Source organism: Triturus cristatus, chromosome 12, assembly GCF_964204655.1.
Source record: "Triturus cristatus chromosome 12, aTriCri1.1, whole genome shotgun sequence".
Taxonomy (NCBI): domain Eukaryota; kingdom Metazoa; phylum Chordata; class Amphibia; order Caudata; family Salamandridae; genus Triturus; species Triturus cristatus.
In genome coordinates, this window is record NC_140595.1 from 239218264 (window position 1) to 239239453 (window position 21190).

The 21190-nt window shown below is 45.2% G+C and overlaps 1 protein-coding gene across 7 annotated transcripts in view; it reads right to left on the reverse strand.

Annotated features, from left to right (window-relative positions):
- The window catches only part of CADM3 (cell adhesion molecule 3), a 674344-nt gene extending 658431 nt beyond the window's left edge, over positions 1 to 15913 (reverse strand). For 3 of the 7 annotated variants that reach the window (XM_085639680.1, XM_085639676.1, XM_085639679.1), the window contains exon 1: positions 15388 to 15913. In XM_085639680.1, the coding sequence (XP_085495806.1) occupies positions 15388 to 15469 (82 nt within the window). In that variant the 5' untranslated portion in view covers positions 15470 to 15913. Of the gene's footprint in view, positions 1 to 1868; positions 2158 to 15387 lie in introns of those variants that run through there. The other 4 variants (XM_085639681.1, XM_085639675.1, XM_085639677.1 and 1 more) reach the window with 3 other exon arrangements.
- Between the last annotated feature and the right edge of the window lie 5277 nt (positions 15914 to 21190).

Consider the following 21190-nt stretch of genomic DNA (forward strand, 5'->3'; position numbering starts at 1 on the left):
GCGTTAATTTTTTTATTGTCCCAGTGCATAATTTGACTATAGAATTTTGGGTGTTCATCCAATTGTTCAAAACTGACCGGATAGTTCATGCCAGTTTTCTTTATATCAAGGTTATCTTTTGAAGTCCTTCTTGTGTGTTTTTTTCCCTGGATTTATTTTTTAGGTCTCGCCTGACCCAGCGCATGCGCTGGTCTGGCGAGACTTATTGAGAGGGCTCCAAAATGTGCTACCAGGCCAGCATAGAGCTACAGTGCATGTGTGCGGGCGCGCGCGCCACGCTTGACCGAGATTACTTTCACTTTCGCTGACGCGCGGCTGCTTTGATGTTTGATCGCGATCGCGATCACTTTCGCGGCACCACGGCCGCTTTGTAGTTTGATCGCGATCGTTATACTTAGAGGCGTGTATTTTAATTCTTAAAGTAGTGTTTTCAACAACACCCCATCTCACCGGTTTTATTGCGGCCTGGCAAACGTACAATGGAGCCCTTACAGTGATGACAATGGCCCTGTCTCATAGTTTGAGGCTGGCTTCAGTGTCGCATGGCCGGCACCGCTCGTACTCAATAGTCCGGGGCAATGAACTGATGAGTTGTTGAACAGCTCGACCACTTTCGTTCGAGTACAAAACGTGTTCTCTTCTTCTTTCCTCCTCTTCAGCAGCTTCCAAATGTAAATAGGGCACATCACTGTGGTACGTCAGCTGCATAAGAGCCCTTCTGCCATTTATTGGTTTAATGTCTTTAGCGCAATGTTTTTGTGACGCGTAAATAACCTTGGACCCAACCGGTGGTCAAAGAGTGCCACTTGGACTCCATCTCTCCAATCCATGTTTTTTCCCCTTTCTTTTCTGACACAAAAAGTGCTCGGTATACCCATTTGTTTGATGGCACTGTGTAACCACTAAACCCAAGTGAGAGGGTTTGGCTTGCTCCAGAGTTTTGCTTTTCTTTGCGGCACCTCCTCTGTCTGGTGTCAGGGGAGGGTTTCCACCACCAGCATGTTTGTTTGATTCCCTCCCAAGCTTCTCTCAGCAGCAGGGCTCCGTTCCTACCTCTGATCCCACACCCCACCCCTGCCTCTCCATGTTGACCCTGTTATGTTCACAGTCACAATGTACTTTCAAAACAGCACAACCCGCGCATATTTTTCACGCATAAAGGCCTGCTTGAACCTTCAAAGAAATAAAGGAGAGGGGTGGGGCTTCTTAGAAAAAAAAAACCATTGGCATAGCCAATAGGTCTCGCCTTTGGGACCTTATAAGTGTTTAGCAATGCAACACTTGATGTTGTTGCACCAAGGATATTGTGCTGGATATCTAAACACTTATAAGGTCCCAAAAGCGAGACCTATTGGCTATGCCAATGCTTGTTTTATTTGGGCTGTGTGTGGGCAGAGCGGGAATTAGGTTCAGGGTGGATGAGCTTCTGTTATTCATCTTTATTCAAGTCTTGTGTACTTTTCTTACGTGGGGGACCTGTCCAACCGAGATATGAATTCTAGTACATATAACGGTTGTGTATCTGTGACCACACAAGGGTTGGAGGTCGAGCAAGGAGTGCGTTCGTAATTCTCTACAGGAAGTAGTGATTCCAAGCTCTTTGGAGGCTTGGACGGGGTCTCTTTCACAAGAGCCTTTCTGTATAGATTCAGTTAGATCGTCATGTGCAGCTTTAGGGACAGTATAAACAGTGTTTCTTATTGCTGAGTCCATCCTTGCCTCAACCCTGTCAATCTCGTTTTCAATGGCACCCATTCTCAAAGTCAAATAGCTTTTTATTGAATTGGATTAGGCTTCACGCTTTTCCCTTGTTTGGGTCTAAGTGACTCCCCTTTCTCTTTTCCATCTTGGGGTCGCAGCAGATTTACCTTATTAAAGATTTGCCGGGTCCGGGAACACTCTTCACAGGTAATCAGTCCGAGTTTGGTTGCAGGAAATAAAGATAATAAGACCAAGAGACTGGGCCCAGCCCAACCGCCTCCAGACGCAGACGGGCCTGCCCTTGGCCCGGGCCAGGCACACCCGCGTCCTGCGCTGCGGGAGACTGGTGTTGATTGAGGGGAGTGAGGTCCATCTCACTCACAGGTGCAGGCTGGGGGACTGAGTCCCACCCCAGCAGAGGACTGCAGGCTTGGCGTTGCTAGCTATACACAGCCTGTTTTGAGGGGAGTAAAGCCCTCCCCCTCACAGGTGCAGGCTGAGGTACTGAGTCCCACCCCGGCAGAGGACTGCAGGCTTGGCGTTGCTAGCTATACACAGCCTGTTTTGGCGTACCGTGTTGCGGGTGACCGGTGTCAATTTTGAGGGAGTCAAGCCCTCCCCCTCACAGGTGCAGGCTGAGGGACTGAGTCCCACCCCGGCAGAGGACTGCAGGCTTGGCGTTGCTAGCTATACACAGCCTGTTTTGGCGTACCGTGTTGCGGGTGACCGGTGTCAATTTTGAGGGAGTCAAGCCCTCCCCCTCACAGGTGCAGGCTGAGGGACTGAGTCCCACCCCGGCAGAGGACTGCAGGCTTGGCGTTGCTAGCTATACACAGCCTGTTTTGGCGTACCGTGTTGCGGGTGACCGGTGTCAATTTTGAGGGAGTCAAGCCCTCCCCCTCACAGGTGCAGGCTGAGGGACTGAGTCCCACCCCGGCAGAGGACTGCAGGCTTGGCGTTGCTAGCTATACACAGCCTGTTTTGGCGTACCGTGTTGCGGGTGACCGGTGTCAATTTTGAGGGAGTCAAGCCCTCCCCCTCACAGGTGCAGGCTGAGGGACTGAGTCCCACCCCGGCAGAGGACTGCAGGCTTGGCGTTGCGGGCTGTACCACAGTCCGTTTTGGCCAGATCAATTACTGCCCCCATATGTATACACACTCAAGGCAAGAAGTAGTAAGCAGCACCAGGCAAAACATCACGTTACCACAGAGACCCCAGAAGCAGGGAATGGCGAACCCACATTCTCATAGAGAGCTCAAAGGGAAAACAGAGCCACCTTGTAGCAGTGTATCTCGGCCACTCGAGGATAATTTAGGTTTGGAATTTCTTTTTGTCAACATTAGCTATTTTAATATGTGAATCTACTAAATATCATGAAGTTTAAGTAGTTCTTATATTGTTTCTCATTTGTTTTATATTGTGATGAGGGGCCGATGTCATGCTTAAAATTATAGCTTTTGCGAGCCGGTAAATGCCCTATTGTGGCACAAAGTTTAAAAAAAATAGTTACAGCTTGCAAGCAAATAACCCAAAGATCTGCCATATACAGCACCTGCTGTTGATTTGAATATGTCCCGTCTACCAAAATGTGTGGAAAAATGTGCCCAGAAATATGCCTCATAGAGAATTAATAATATTGTTAGTAGCATCACTCGATATGTGCTCATGACCCCATCTCACTATTTCTTGGGCTCTTTTTAATGGCATGCCCAATTAACAGCCATACTTTAATGTTGCAATTGGTATATTTAGCAATGTGTAGCATCCAGAGACAGCATAGCTTTGCCACTGAAGTTGCCAACTCCACTGCCCCCATCATTCACTACCTTTGTTGATGTGCCAAAATGGTATTGAATTCATTCCCCATTATCAGAAGAAGCAGTGATAGGCCCAGAATTGGGCAATGTTAACTTGTTCTCTATGTTGGAATGCCAAATAATGGTACATTTATTTCAAACTAATAACATTCCATAAAAAAATGGTCAAATACCCTTTTTGCCAACTTGATATTCCAGTTAACATCTTCACAGCTCACTTTATAATATTGGCTAGAATGTATTTCTGTATAATACATGGAAGCCTGCAGCCCCGGTATAAAAGCCTACCTCGAATTTCCTTGTCATCTCCAATAGCAAAATTACACAGCTGCTTAACTGTAATAGTTTATTACAGTTGACTTCTGACATTACAATGCCTACTGTCCAAGCCAGCAGCCAAGTTAAAAGGCAGGTCACAGAGCATAATTGCAGCTGCAGTTCAAACAAAAGCTGATTATACTAAGTTGATTCTAAAATTTCTGTTTATGATGCGTTTTTCCCCAGAATCGACTTTTTTTCTTGTGTCTGCAAACAACCTATCTCTTCATATCAGCAGTGGCCCGTCCTGGAGGGCGGAGGGACCCAGACGCACCACCTTTTTCCAAACATGATGAGTTTTTGACAGGCTGAGCAAAAGTACGCCTGACAGACACTCCATGTTCAGATCAGGCAGCCAAGTGATGTACTTGTGCTAACTATGCAGACTTCTGGCTGCCTGAGCGGAAGTTTGCTGGGATCAAGATGGCACAGCCGTGTGGGTGTGGCCTCTTCAGTCCGGCAAAATGCTTGGTGGTCTTCTCCCTCATGACTACTGGAGCCTCACTGATATCCTCAGACCTGGGCACTTTAGTTTTAAGCTCTGAAGTGCCCAGAGCCGAGTGTCCATCAATGACGCTTGTTACAGTGTTGGGTGGGATCAGCAACTCACTGACCTCATCCAATTTTGTGACAAATCAGGGACTGCCACATCTTCTAATTGGATGGCTCATAAGGCCAGCCAATGAGAGCAGGCGTCAGTCGCAATCGTCAGGAACCAACCAAAGAGCCCCTCTCACCATCTGAGATTATTGCTGCGGCACGTTACATTTTTTTATGCCCCCAGTCCCCTGTTGTACATTGTAAAAATATTGCAAGCAAGCACGGAATTCCATGACCTTGTAAAGGAACTTCAGTCTTCTTCCTCTATACCATGGGTACTCACAAACTTTCTCTCGGGGGCCAAATTTACAGTGTGGTTTATGGCCGAGGGATGCACCGGTGGGGGCGGGGCAGTAGGGTGAGGGGGCGGGGCTAGAGCAAAAAAAAAATAACTATGCCCATGAGGTTGAACACAGGCCCCTGCAGCAGACGCCTTCGTCCACTGAGCCACCAGACCCGGTATACACACACATGTCTCTCTCTTTATCTCTCTCTCTGTCTCCCTCCCTCACTCTCTCTATCACTCTCTCCCTCCCTCTGTCTCACTCACTCTGCTTGTCTCCCTCTCTCTGTCTCCCTCCCTCCCTCCCTGTCTGTCTGTCTCCCTCCCTGTCTGTCTCCCTCCCTGTCTGTCTGTCTCCCTCCCTGTCTGTCTCCGTCTCCCTCCCTGTCTGTCTCTGTCTCCCTCTGTCTGTCTCGGTCTCCCTCTTTCTCTCCGTCTCCCTCCCTCTGTCTCCCTCCCTCTGTCTCCCTCCCTCCCTCCCTCCCTCTGTCTGTCTGTCTCCCTCCCTCTGATTGTCTCTGTCTCCCTCCGTCTCCCTCTGTCTCTCTCTCCCTCCCTCCCTCCCTCTGTCTCTGTCTGTATCTGTATCCCTCCCTCTGTCACCCTCCTCTCTGTCTCCCGCTGTCTGTCTCCCTCTCTGTCTCCCTCTCTGTCTCACTCACTCTGCTTGTCTCACCCTCTGTCTCCCCCCTCTCTCCCTCCGTCTCCCTCCCTGTCGGCCCTCCTCCCTCTGTCTGTCTCCCTCCCTCCCTCTGTCAGTCTCCCTCTGTCCGTCCCCCTCTCTCTGTCTCCCTCCCTCTGTCGCCCTCCTCTCTCCCTCCCTCCCTCTAGCTCTCCCTCCCTTTCTCTCTCCGTCTCCCTCTATCTGTCTCCCTCCCTCTATCTGTCTCCCTCGGTCTGTCTCCCTCCCTCGGTCTGCCTCCCTCCCTCGGTCTGTCTCCCTGTCTGTCTCCCTCCCTCCCTCTGTCCCCCTCTCCCTCTGTCCCCCTCTCCCTCTGTCCCCCTCTCCCTCTGTCCCCCTCTCCCTCTGTCCCCCTCTCCCTCTGTCCCCCTCTCTCTCTGTCCCCCTCTCTCTGTGTCCCCCTCTCTCTGTGTCTGTCTTTCTCCCTCTCTCTGTCCCCATCTGTCTCCGTCTGTCTCCCTCTGTCACCTCACCCGCTGCTGTCACTCCCTGCTGCCCTCCGTCACCTGACCCGCTGCTGTCACACTCTGCTGTCCTCCTCACCCTCTGTCACCCCGCGCGTGTGTCACCCTGGGCTGAGGCTGCTTCCCGGGCACACACAGCCACTGCTGCACCGAGTACTTCACAGGTCTTTTAAAGACCATTCACTTGTTAATGAGGCTTTGTTGTATTTCACCTCTTCTTGGCGCCCCTGCATCTCCACTCAATCAGAGGGGAGATGCAGGGGCGCAAAGAAGAGGTGAAATACAACAAAGCCTCATTAACAAGTGAATGGTCTTTAAAAGAATCGCCCAGTCCCCATAGCTCGGCGGTGTTTGCTGACAAGCACAGGTACGATGTCTGCAAGGTCCGCGGGCCGCCAAGGAAGGCTTGCCGGGCCTAGGAGTACCCGTGCTCTATACTGTCACTGAACTCTTTGGTGACTTGAAAAATCCTTACAATATAATATATATGCTTTGTCATTACAGGTTTTTTCCCCACAAAAGCCCTCTCAAGTGAATAATCATTAGGAATAATTCCAGAGCACCTTGATCTCCTTTTGGTAATTGTACTTGCATTTATATAGCGCTTACTACCCCTGATGAGGTGTCGAAGGGCTTTTTCGACGAGTACCACGCTACTCTGGAACCCAAACAGGATTAGTGAGGAAGGAACTGGTATAGCGGAATATGAGAATTAATTTAATTGTTGGACATGTGAGTTTGTTCTTATTGAAAAAGGATAGTGGAGGAATAGCAAATGTAAAGGGTTTGTATTTATATAGCGCTTACGACCCCTGATGAGGTGTCGAAGGGCTTTTTCGACGAGTACCACGCTACTCTGGAACCCAAACAGGATTAGTGAGGAAGGAACTGGTATAGCGGAATATGAGAATTAATTTAATTGTTGGACATGTGAGTTTGTTCTTATTGAAAAAGGATAGTGGAGGAATAGCAAATGTAAAGGGTTTGTATTTATATAGCGCTTACGACCCCTGATGAGGTGTTGAAGTGCTTTTCGGAGAGTAACACGCTAATCTGGAACCCAAACAGGATTGGTGGGTTATTAGTTTAGGGAAATATGAAATTCATTTGAGCGGTGGACATGTTAGTCTGTTATTTGGATTGAAAAGGATAGTGGAGGGGTAGAAAAGGTAAGGGTCTAGAAAGTTTTTTTTTGGTTTTGTTCAAGTTCATGGCAGTAGGGGAAGGTGAAGGGGTAAGAGTCAGAGGGAAGGGTTTAGAAAGACTTGTTTGGGAGATCTAAATAGTAAAAGAATTATGAGATGATGCAAGGAGGGGTAGCAGAGGGACGAGTCTAGAAAGGGTATTTTGGGAGATCAGAGTAGTAGAATTAGGTTTAAGATGAGTGAGAGAGTGGAGGTAGATGATATATTGAGAGAGGTATAGGGTGAGAAATAGGGTAGTGCACTGGAAGGAGAATGAGGTTTGAGATTTGTCAGAGGGTGAAGGTAGAGAATATATTGAGACAGGTAGAAGGCGAGATACATGGTAGTGCATTGGAGATGCTGAATTAGAAGCAAAGTAATATAAAGATACACAAGTAAATGGATGGTATATATGTACACAGAAGGTAATATATGTAGATTTAGGTTGTATTTATTAAACTCAGTCTTAAGTGTTGCTGTAGTTATTTTGTTATTTTTTTGTAAGTCAATAGTGAAGCAATTATAGTTATGATAAAAGATTTACTTCTGTATGCAGTCACCTATATACATTTTAAACATAGAATAACAATCAAAAGTAATATGTACATTTGTTAAGCAGAGCCAACAAATATCTCTATATTTAAAAACAATGATTCTACACGTTTATACAAAGCAGTACACATATGTAGGTGCACATCTATAGTCCAAAAATAAAATGCTCATTAACAGAGGGATATGCTGTATATTTATGTTTGATTATGGTGGTTATGTGGGGAAAAGCCAACTCTTGGGTAGTCTTCTGAAGATAAGGCAGTTGTCCATGGATCTTATGTTTGGGGGTAAAGAGTTCCACACTTTGGCTGCTTGAACAGAGAAGGATGTGCTGCCTATGTTTTTTTTCCTTGTATGGTGGGATTTTGAGGAGAGGTGCCAATATGGAGTGGAGGTTCCTTAGTTGAATGTATTTGATGATTTTATTCCTAATTAGGAGGGTTCCTGTTCCATGCATTACTTTGTGAGTGATACAAAGCAGCTTGAATGTGGATCTTCTGGCAACCGGTGACCAATGAAGGGCTTTCAAAGTAGGGGATATGTGGGCTTGTGGTTTTACGTGTAAGAGTAGACGGGCAGCAGAGTTCTGAATCCGATGTAGTCTTTTCAGATCTGTTAAAGATGATCCGTGGTAGAGGATATTGGCGTAATCGAGTATAGACAGAAAAAGAGAGATACTAGCCTGGACCTTGTGTGGAAATCCTATGTGGGGAAGAGGAGTTTCGGGGTTTTTGTAGTAACGAAGCTTAGTCTTGCTAGTTTGTTCACTTGGGCATTCATAAATAGCTTGAAGTCCATCGTAATTCCGAGGTTTCTTACTTTCTTTGATACTTTAGGTGGTGTTCCCAGATCATCACGCCAGGTGGGAGTGGGTCATAATTTTTCCAATCGCCACCCATGAGTATTTCCGTTTTGGAAGCATTCAATTTGCGATGGCTCCTTGTCATCCATTGAACCACGGCTCTGAGACAACTGAAAATTTACGAGTTTCCAATGTATTTGGGGCTTTCCAGTTTAAGGAGTATTTGTGTGTCATCTGTATAGTTATAGTATATGAGGTGAAATTGACTGATCAGTGCCGGTATTGACTTCATGTAAATGTTGAAAAGCATGGGTGAGATGATAGAGCCATGAGGGACCCCTGCTTTTGTGAAGTACGGTTTGGATGAGAAAGGAGGAGAATGAATGACATTAGTTCAGTTTTTAATGTAGTTTGTGATCAAGTTGCGAGCAGTGCCCTCTATGCCGGCTTCGTAGAGTCTTTGTATTAGAGTGCCATGATCAACCATGCCAAAGGCAGTCGAAAGGTCCAAGAGAAGTAGTGCAGCAACCCCATTTCAGTCAACTGTGTTTTTAAGGTCAGCCCAGATAGCAACAAGGGCAGATTCTGTGCATATTCCTGGACAGAATCATGTTTGTCAGTCTGAAAGTATAGAATTATTTTCAATGAATTGTGACATATGGGCAAATGCTGTTCTTTCTCTCAGTTTGCCCAGGAAAGGTCAATTTGTAATTGGACTGTACTTGTCAGGGTTAAGCGGGTCCAGATATGTTTTCTTTAATAATGAGCTTTTGTATGACTTTTTGAGATCTTCTGGAAATAGTCCCAAAGTTAAGGAATTGTTGATGATTCTACTTTCTGGTGTGACAGCAGAGGGAATTTTCTTGAAGGTTTGTGATGGGAACGGGTCAGAAGGGATGCTGGCAGACCTGCTTGCTTTGGCCAGGTCCATAAATTCATTGTGTGAAATTTGTTGGAAAGAATGGAGAGGCAGGGATAGCGTACTCTTGGATTGTTATTTTGGAAAATGGTTGGTGCTGGTGTTTTTTCTGTTTTAAATAGGAGTCCAACGTGTCTGCTTTGGTCCTGTAATGACTTGCCTGTTTGTCTGTGAATTCTTGAGTAATGGGAGGAGCTCCTTCTAAGCAATTTGGTTTACTAAATTCTGTGAGATTTTTTTATAGAATTCTTTATTTTCACATTTAGCATTTTGAATTCTGTCTGAAAAGTATATTATTTTTAGCTTTTTTGACTGCTGACTTAATCTATTACGTTTCTGTAGGTGAAGTTTGTCTTGATTTGGGTTTGTTTTGAGCTAGGTACGTTGTAGCTTTCCAATTTGTTGTTTTATCTCTTTTAGCTCTGTATTTCTCCACGGTGCCTGTTCTTTTGTTCTATTGTGTGGTTCTTAGTGGTATTAGAATAGGAAGATGGTGTATGGTTGCATCTGGTGAAGAGGGCCTCACAACCTGTATGGAGACGTCGTCAGCTTTAGTGATATTTAATGTTTGCTCGAACACAACAGCTCGGCCACCTCCTCTTTCATCTATACAATTTTGTGTGATAGTTTGATATCGAGACCGGAGCCATATCATCTCCCAACCACGATTCAGTTATGAAGAGTAAGTCAGGTTGCATGTCAGTGATAAGGTCATAGATGTGATGCTTGTTTTTAGCGAGTGATTGAGCATTTATTAGTAGGCAGTTTAGAGAATGTGCTTTGGTGATGGTGTGACTTTTTGTAAAAAAGTTAACAGTATTTTGTGGGCTTGTAGCAGGTGTGTGCTTAATGCTGGTATAGGCTGTATGAGGATATCAATAGTGTAGCTTTTCTGCACCATGTTCCTCGTCCAGCAGGCTAAGAAGGCATTTTGATGGCTCTGCGTGTGTAAGTGGTAGAGATGGTGGTTGAGGGTGATTTGGTGAGCTGTTTTTTGTAGACTAGCCTTGTGCAGTAGACATGAAGATGAGAAGTTGTGATGAGTGACCAGTGTGCCTTTTTTTGTTAGTGTCTGTATAGGGTGAAAGGTGTACGAGTTAGGGGTGGTGGTTCAGCTTGTGGATCATGTTGTAAGGTTCTAAATTGTTCGATAAATGAGAGGCCGTCAAATGTGGGGAAAGAGAGAAAGCTTCGCATTAGAGTTGGTTTATGGTCTGCATTATTTGTGTAGTCACGAAGGTGGGAGTGGGTGTATGTTTCTAGTTTTTGACAAAGTATAAGGAGGTGTTGTGTGAGAGATTTTGTTGTGTTGGTGTGTGTTATGTTTTTGAGAAGTAGTGAGAGGAGATGATGTGTTTGTTTTGTGAAAGATATTTGTATGTAAAGTATTGTTGGTGAGTGAAAGCTACACAGTAAAGGGGTGGTGATGTGTTTTGGAAAGAGTGTAGGTGGTGTGTGAAAGAGGATGAACAAGAGTTAAGAGTGTTTGTGTTAGATTTGATTGCTACAAGAGGTCATATGTGTGGTGCATCGGAGTGTCAGTGTTGTGTAGTTGTGTTTTTGTGGTAAAAAGTAGAGGAGGGTGTTGGTGGATTAAAAGATGGAAGGCTGAGGATAGGTTTAATGGTGACAGAAAAGTTTTGTTGGTGACAGAAAGGACTCTCTTAGGAATAATTAGAGCCAAGAGTGTGTCTGGAGGGGATATAGTTGGGTATGGTGTGGATTTGGCTTGTGTTTGTGATGAGTGGATTGGTTAGTGGTATAGGATAGAGTGGAGTTGTGTGTAAGTGAATGTGCAAATGTGTGGTAGTTGGGGTAGAAGGGTTTAAAGGTGTGGGTTGGGGGGTTTGTAGTGGGTACTGAGACACTGAAATGTGTATAGGGTTAGTTTGTATTAAATGCGTAGAGTACATTTGCTGTGAGTGTGTTAATCTGGTTGTGGATAGGTTAGGGTGGGTGCTAGTGAATGGAAAAATGGGCAGCATCTCTGGCCCTAGGCCAACCAGTCCTGAAAAGGCCCAAACCTGCAGCTGCCCTGGTCTTCTCTGCCCTTAGCCTGGACGTCCTTCCTGAGATGCCCTGAACCCTGACCTTAAATAGCCCTAGTTGTCAGGGGACCCCCTTTGGCCAATGGGAATCCTAGCCATAACCAGTCCCAACACTATCCCTAATCCCTAGGACCAATAGAAGACCTGACCCTTATAGCCAATCACAGCCCTAGCATCCAATCGGAAACCAAACCCTAAGTCTTATGTGCAATAGAAACCCTAGCCCCAGAAACCACACAAAAAACCCTAACCCTATCGACCTGTGTGTCCAATAGAAACACTGAGCCAGGGACCAATCAGAACCCTAGACTTATAATCCAATCAGAACACGATAGAAGCACAATAGAAACACCAGATACAGCCACCAATCAGTGCACAGAGGTACCATCCAATAGCAGCTTATATAATGTGCGTGTGACAAATACAAGAGTTATTGAACATTCATTAAAAATGAAGGCCTCTTTTGTTCTTCCATCCCACAGACACTCACACATGACTTCATGGACAAAAGACACCCTCCGATGCGGTCTCCATGGCAGTAAACCATATAGAAAATCTGTTCCGGGATCCACTCACGCATCGGGGAAGCATTCTAACACTTATGACTATCAATGAATAACCATATACTAGGTGTCGATGCCCACTATCACGAACCTCTAGCATCTATTGAACGGGGGCATCTCAAAGCATTAACATTGGCAGCCTTAACGTTGTCAGTTTCATTCAAATTTAGAGAAAGAAACATGAAAAACTAATGGGGGAAGGTCAAAGATAGTTTGGAGTACAAAGCTTTCTTCTACAAAACATTAAACTAAGTAAATACCAAGTTTCTTTCTAACTAGGGCACAGCGTTAATGCACCTAGAAGACCTTTAGTTTACCCCAGTCTCAACAGCTCAGCGTAGGATGGATGAGACAGAAAAGCGGATATACAGGGAACTCTCGGCTTGCTAGTGAAAGAGTTAGACAGGGCTGTGTCCTAGCCCCTCTTTTATTTATAATCTATATTAACGGCCTACACAAACACCTGGTTTCTCTAACTGGTGATGTCCCGACAATAAAAGGTAACCATTTCCCCGCCCTGCTATATGCAGATGATGCGGTCCTTATGGGCCGCACCCCAAACGCACTAAGCACTTTAGTGAATGGCTTTGTTGTACATATGGATTCTTTAGACTTGAAGACTAATTTTAAAAAATCTTTTGTAATGTCATGTGGTCCGAAGAGGCGTCACATTGGCAGCATTGTTGTGGGGACAGAGAGACTGGGGTCAACTAGCAGTTTCCCGTATTTGGGTGTGGTCTTTGCTGCGAACAACTCCTGGAATGGGCACATCGCCCACGCCAGGAGTAAGTTCTCAAAGTCCATTAACTCAATTCTGAGCCTTCCCCGCCCCAAATTGACCGGGGCATTGCCTGCTATTTTAAAAATATACAAAACCCAATGCGTCCCGGTCGCCACATACGGTGCTGAGGTCTGGGGAATTGCCAGATGTTCTGACATAATTGCTGAGGAATATAGATTCTGTAGGAAGCTCCTCTGTGTCCCCATCAATTCCCCACACTTTATATGTCACAGGGAATTGGGGTTGCATTTTATAGGGGATTTTATTCGTGCTCGTCCTGCCCTTTTTTGGCTGGCGATTTGGAAAAACCCTGCCGCCAATTTGACTAGGGACATTATTGAGGACTGCTTACGCTGCGACAAGGGTATGGCTATCCCCTGGTTATCTGGGGTGTTGAGCGTATTCCGCAGCGTGAACTCTGAAAATATTTTCCTAAAACCCACTACTACCACGCTCCCCACAAAATGTGAACTAAAAAAGGAACTTTATATGTCATTTAACGCTGAAAGGGTAGCGAGGGAGTCTTTGAAACCTAGTGTTTCTAGATATCTAGCCCGTAATCTCATAATTTATCCGACACCCAGTTATTTAACTCTCCCATTGAGTCATTGGGAGCGTGGCCTTATATTTCGTCTTAGGGCAGGCACTATTAAATATGCACTTAGTTTCCCTTTATGGAATTTTAATGACCATTGTGTTGAGCCATGTCCTTGTGATTTTCAGAGTAGGCAAACAATTTTACACTTTTTATTCTTTTGCAAATTTTACATGAAGTATATCAAATGGTTTTTAATTCCGTATTTTAAAAAACTAAAACCAATTAGCCTGGAACTTGCATTTTCAATGATTTTGTCCCTGGATGACCATGAACTTGTTTTTCGTGTGAGCTCTTTTTTAAAAACTGTGGTTCGTGCTCGGTTAACAATGTCTTAAAATGTATATGGACTATTTCTTATGTGTAAACAGCACCTTATTGTATAATTGTATGTTTTCTTTTATTTTTTTGTGCTTTTATGGATTGATACTGATCCGAATAAAGTTTCATTGACTTGACTAGTGAAAGAGTCCATGGTTAATGGCCTGCCACACTGAGACCGGTTAGGAAATGACAAACAGACTAATGGGGCTCCTTCCTCTCTAAATTGGAATCACATATGGAGGTAGTGTAGTGGATGTCTTGGAAGAGTTCTCCAGGTTTCTTCTCAGAGCTGATTTAGCAGAGGTCGCAGTTTCTACAGTTGGTTAAACCTCAAAATGCCTGAAACAAGCAAGCTCTGTCTTTCCAGAAAGAGTGGCAGGGCTTGAGAAAGACTGAATTAGAAGAGAGCTTAGCTAGAGATATAGTGGCAAGACCACACATTTGTGAACAGCTACATAACATCAAAGAGAAGATCTCCTATTCAAGGCAGCGGTATCAACCGCCCAAAGGTAAGCAATGAAAAAAAACACGAAATCCTAACTATACCTCTGATAAATCGGTACTAGCACAAGAGAAGAACTGCTTACTGCTGTTCGCAGTTGCTTTACCTGCCTTTTACCCCTTTCCACCATGGCTTTGTATTAGGTTTTGGATTTCCACGATCATCAGTATCGAAGACAGTTTATTGTGAGCCGGCATTGAGACTGCAAGTATTTCGTTTTCAGAGCATCCGTGTTTCCATTCTTGCCCAATGGTACTGGTCCAGTCAAGCTTTAAAACTCTTAAAATGATCACACATTTCTCAAAAGAGGACTACCCCTAATACTATCCGAGCAACGTTTCATGAAGCATCTTGATGCGCATAAATGTGCCACTATTTGGGAGTGCCTGGGAGGTCCTAAATCCGTCCCTGAATGTGCACTATACCAAAAATGTGTTAAGAAATGTATACACACAAGAACTACCAAAGAACAATTACGTTTGAGGACTCAAAAGCGAGTAATAAACACGCTCCATAAACACATACACAAGCGCGCCCTTTAAAATGGGACCAGTGCCACATAAAAACAAGACAGCACCTCCTACCGGTTTTATTTTGTAATCGCACAAGTTAATTTCAAATCCGCTTAATAAGAAAATGTTAGGAAATCGCGTTGATAAATGTTGATCACGGGGACAGTTTTACCGGAAAAAAGGAAGCGAAGGGAGCCATGGGCATGGTTGGCAACCGTAGCAACGCTCGCCTTTCGCAACTAAAGGTGCACTAGTGGGGCAAACGTCACAGAAAGCAACATATATTTGTCCACTTCATGATGATGACTGCGCTAACCTGGCAACAGATTGTTTCGTGCGTGCCGAGACGATTAGCCATGCTCTGCCGGATGCAGGGCGGGGTCTTCGTACAATAAGGGGAAGCTATCGCTCGGTCATCTTTCTTAGCAGACAACAATAGGAGCGCGGCCTATCAAAGGATGCGAGAAGCGGTACCCGGGAAACCCTCATCATAAGTAGGACTAAAGAGAAAGGCGTCACGCGGGACTTATATTGGAAACACATATGTGGCTAAAGCACACGCGTCAATCCAGCCATCAACCGGTTGCCTCTCCAGCGTATTGGGAGGATTGGGGGAGTAGGGGGGGTGGGGCTGTTAGGACGGCAAAACAGAACCTTTCAGAGACTCTATTGCAAACTACCATACACTTAAGCCGCAATGCGCGTTCAATGTAATTCACGGCGGCCGGAAACTACTCACCATCGTCTGAAATATTGGCACGGGCCATGATCATGAAGCACGTTGAGAGAAGTAGCAGGCTGATAACAGGGTGGATAATCATCGCTGCTCTCAGCTGGCGGCCTGCTGTCAACGGTCTCAGACCTCTCCGAACTGTCCTGCTCCACAGCACTACTGCGACAGTACGTGGCTCTGCTCCACGTCCAATACGAAGAATCACAGACCGGGTCCACTTCGCACACCCTAATCCAAGGGCACGGATGCGATGGTCCACGCCATGCACCCACTAAGACTGAATCGGACCTGATGCAAGGCTGTGTAATCCAATGGTTTGTAACTGGGGTTCCCCGAACCACAACGCCCCCTCCAATTAAACCAAGGTCCACTTGAAGCAAAGCAACGTTTGCAAAATGATACAAGGAGAGAAGCACCTGCGAAAATCCCAGAAACACTGACTAATGTTCCACATGTAATTCAGCACCAAGACACGTCTATTGACTGAGAGGAGAGATGCGGCAGGGCTGGGATTTAATAGAGCGCAAGGAATGGACCATTAGATCGTGAAGCGCAGGGGGGTAAGGAGGAGTTTGGGCGTGGAAGAGAGACCGGAAGATGGAGCGTGCTCCGATGGCCGAATCCCCTGCATACCCCGCCCCCTCCCGCCTCCTCGGGAGTGGTGCATTCTGCAGGCAGTGAATCAGGGGCCCGAGGGAGCCTGTGCTTTCTAGATGTGTATGAGGATGAGGGTGGGGGAGGTGGGAAAGGAACTCCCTCCGACTACCCTTTTGCAGTGAAAAGGTGACGAACCACAAATCTGCAGGTGTTGAAGTTAAAGCGAATGACCTTTTTGACGGGTTGGTGCTTTTACATTTCAAAATCCCTTTACTTCGTTATAATAGCCCATACCCATAACATGAACGCATAATCATACACGTGCTTCCGAACATAACAATTCAGGATTAAGACCAAAATAAGATTCCACATGGTTTTAGCGAATGCTATTTTGTTGTTCGCAGTTTGACTGCTGCTTGCAGGAAATTTACCAGTTATCGGCAGACTAAATTCTGTGATATCACAAAATAAATATGAGATGCCCATGTCCTGTAGTTTTCAGTACAGAAGTAACTATTATCCGACACATTTACAAAAATAATAAAACGCATGTTTGTATCAAACTGTCGCCACTGGTACAAGTATAAAGAACCATTCTTCCTACACACCTATGGAAAATACACCACATGCCTATGAACTAGAGCCGTACACTTATTCTTTTTTTTTCACATGAACACTTTATTCACAAGAAGTAAGGTTCAGACCGCGGAACATTTCGTAGAACTATACATACTGTAAATTAAGATTTAGGCAGTTCAAGCGTGACTTCAAAATTTGCGAACATTCGTGACAAGAATTTTCAATTCTATTAAGGACACGGAGGCGAGGATTATGCTTCTCATTTTCTTTACTGAAAATTCTCAGCAGCCAATAAGAAAGTAAAAACACTATTATATACTACAATACCCATAAACCTTAGTGAGTATCACATGACAACCATAGAGTAGACCCCTATATATGGAGCATAAGAGAATACTACATTCTCTTTCTTTGTGTGAAAACAGGTAAGTCAAAAAACATAGTCACAGTCTGGTATCCAAGGACAACTGGAATGAATCCATGCAACAGAAGGAAATCCAAAGGCCAACGGCAGCAACGAAAAACTTGAAGTCAGCTTCCATGCAACAGCATGCCCTGGGAGACGACGAAAACCTTCTTTAAAGGAGAAAATCAGCAAACTTCACTTGAGATCAGAACCTAGAATAGAAAGATAAAGCCGTAATACCACACTTCCAGGAAGAAATAAAGCAATAGGGAAGGGTAAAAAACAGCATACATATACATTGCAGTATAAAACAATTCAAATCAGTCTGTACTGTACTGATTATGGGTGGGATAATCCTCGCCTCCGTGTCCTTAATAGAATTGAAAATTCTTGTCACGAATGTTCGCAAATTTTGAATTCTATGTCAGGACCGGAGGCTCCGATTATGCTTGTTCAAAGCTGCGCCACCACAACAGATGCAACATTTACAATAGGTTTATAATAAAAAGTCAGAGGACCAATCAGCTGCATTCATAATGTCCAATAAACTGACTCCCATAGAAAAGGCCTTGGATGCCATAGCACCACGAGCAGAATGAGCACCAAATTTGGAGACATCAATACCAGCTTCGCTCATGAGCCACCGCTCATGAGCCACCGCAGCCATCGTGCCAGTGTAGCTGGGGTCACTGGGCGAAAAGGTTTCTGTAAAGCAATCAACAATTGACCTGCCATATCTTGACGAAAACCTGCAGTACTCGCCTCATAATCCCAGATACATTGTACCACACACAAATTTGGATTGTCCGGAAACGCAGGATAAGTGACAGAAGTGGTGTTACATTTAGTGCGTCTGGTGATCACAAAAGTAACACCATCAGGAGAGAATCTGCGACCCGCTAGATCAAGGGCGCTGTGGAAATGTGGATTTTCCTGATCAGTTATGTCCCCTATCTTGGACCCCAACGGTTCTATGTGCATGTCACAAGTACATGTATGTTCCCTCCAGTTCCAGTTTCCAAACGCAAACATATGTGCGTCCACCGTCAACATGTTCTCTGTCAGATCCGCCATCAATGGGCTGGATATTCGATTCCTAAGTATGAAAGGCCACCGACTTTATATGGCTAAGTTACTCCATTTTTACAGTTCAGGCAAGTAGGCCCGATTCTGTCCTCAAAGCCTTCCCTGCTCTCTGTCTCTGACAGCTTCAGCTTGAGCTCGCATCTGTATCCATGAACTTTGTCCTACTCCCTGTGCAGCTAACGGTGCCTGCCTCGGCCAGTTTTGCCTGCCTGCCAAGAAGCTGTATTTCACCTTCGAATTATCTACTTTGCTCTTCAGCTGATGCATTCCTGTCTAGTGATTTAGGTAAACATTTCCTTTAGCTCACAAGCAAAGGACTCGGCCTTTCCGTCCTCCTGCAAGTAATTCATAGCCCTATTGCCATGGAAAGTTTTCTGCCCCTCGCATCTCATATAGACACTTAGACGCTTGTACACGCACACAGTCAGTGTAGAATAGATTCTGTCCGAGAGTCTTTTCTTGTGGATAACATAGTTCTCTAAACATAGGATGTTAGATATGATTTGGGATTAGGTTGACTTGACCCCCCAGACTTCTCGTCTCCACATGTAGAGCTAAATGTCAAGTCCCCTTCACCCCCTAGTTGCACGTCAATCACACGTCATGCTGCTGCGCGCGCATCTATGTTAAGTATTATCTTATAGATCCACCTATGCATGATAATCAGAGCCAATCATGTTTCTTTCTGCTCCTTATTACGCCTAGTTTCGATTACGTACCACTATGTCATTTCTCTTATCAATTGTTACGCCTTTTGCATTCGTTTTATTGTAATGTATGACCTATAAAAGTTACTTCTTGTCAATAAAGTATTGTACTTCACTTCCTGAACCCTCGTGGTGACGGAACCTGAAGGCCGCCACTCGAGTCGGCCATTTTGGAATAAAGCCCATTCAGAAAATCTCTTATACCACGGATTCTGCCTCTTGTTATTCTGAGCTATTTTACTTTATTTTAGATTCCGTATGAAATTCAGTCAAGGTAAAAAGAATATTTACCACATAATGGCGCCCGAACAGGGACACTTTCTCATCTCACGCGCCGGCGGTGCGTTGCAGGCCCGGTCTCCTGCCACAGCTGGACGGACCATAAACGCGTACCAGCAGTATTTCCTGTAAGCTCCCTCCGGTCAAACGGGGGCGACTGAGGCTGCGATCAACCCAGACGAGGCGGTGAGAAGTGCGAAGTATCCCGACCAGAGCCTAGCTGAGAGAGCAAGATCCGAGGTATACAGAGGCCCACCAGGTTTTCGAAATCCCGATGTCCAGAGGGTCCGCTGTCCGCAGTCATCGAGTCCCGTTCATTCTCTGAGGCCTTCCGTTTCAAGGAGCTACTCGGTGAGTACCATCGCCGGGGAGGCGTGTGGACAGCGCATAGGTTGTGCCGGTCAAGACGGATTTGGGTACACAAATCCGGTCTGCACTGTTTAGCAGTGTATATGTACTGTTTAGCAGTATATCAAGTATTCCGAAGTATTCAGTTATTGTCAAGAATTCAGCTTGGTGATTAGTTATGCAGACTGTCATCATCGTCGGTCATTTTTAAATGTTTAATGTTTAATGTTTAAAGTGTTCAAATGTCTTGCATATTGTGGTATGAATGATTGTTCATTGTTCACCGTTCATTATTGTGTTTTTAGTATTAAGTGAATTCAAGAGTAAGTATCAGATCAGTTGTCAAGATGCCGCTCTTCTCGAAGTTAAGACAGATTACTACCAGAAAAGGGGTGCTTGAAGAAGCAGTTCCTATTCCTCCTAGGGACACTCCAGGGCATTTTATGTATCACAAGCATGGCTTAGATGCCATATTGTTTCTTGATCTATGGGTAGATTATACCAAGGGATTGCCGGAAAGTCAAAGGTGGCCCGCAGCGGGAACCTGGGATGCAGAGTGCATCATGAAAGTGGAGGAAGAGTTATGGAAAAGAAAAGTCAGACAGTCACAGAAAGACGCTGTTGAGTTATGGCGTAAAGAATCTCATAGACGTACAGAAAAAGCACGTAGACAAGAAGAGAGGAGTAAAGAGAGTTCAAAGGAAGTTCAAGAAAATATATTAATTGAGGAAGGTATCCGAGTGAAATCAGAACAAGTAGATAGACAAAGAAACGCTCTTATGAGTGGTATGTATCCCCTCCTAGCCGAAGGACTACCTAAGGCTGTTCCAGAGATGCCAAAAGACTTGCCACCCCCATTATTTCCAATTAAGGTACATCCAAAAGGGCATCCCAGAACCGCAGAAGATGTTTTTCTTTCCTCATATCTAGATGGCGCAGCTCCCGAGTATGCTAACCCCACACCACATAGACCGTCTGGCGGAGGGGTTCAACGTCAGGATCAGGTATCTGTCCCCGTGCAACAGCAAGTCCCGACACGAGCTCCGGCAAGCACATCTGTTTCCGCATCTGTCCCCGCAATCGATTCTACAGTGGTATCGACACCTATAGTTGCTGTATCACGTTCGACGAATCCATTCACACCCGACGCCCCTGAAGGGGCCACGGGAGGTGCAAGCAATACTTTTACGCCACCTAGAATAAATAAACTTGTTTTTCAAGAATCAGCGCATTCACGTACACCCAAATTCGTAAGTGAACGTACGCTTAAGGAACTCCTTATAGATTGTAGATATGACCCGGTGGTCGGTAAAGAGGACGAAATGGTCCTGGCATCATTACGTATCAGACGAGCCGCAGAGTATTTAGTGAGGTTACCAGGAATGATTACGCATCTAGATAAAATATATCATTTTGTCCAAACAGGGCGAGACCCAGAATGTATTAACAGAGCTATGGAATTCCAGAAAGTAGAGATACAGGGGGAACTGTTACGTTTCCTCATAAACTGTGTGATCAGAAATCAAGACCGTCCGGGGGTAGACCCGAATACAATGCTTACTCTTACAAGATGGAGCCAGAATATATCAGAAGGGAGACACGATAAGAAAAACTGTATAATAGCCATGTGCCGAAAAATCCGTAGAGAAATAGAACGTATTCACGAAGAAAGATTGGAAACAGACGAGTTCGGGCAAGATGAAGTATCCGAATCAGGGAATTCCGCAAGACAGTCAGAAACCTTAGCATACGTGGGCAGAGGAAGATCCTGTGATAATACTAGATGCTTTTCTGATCCCATACACTC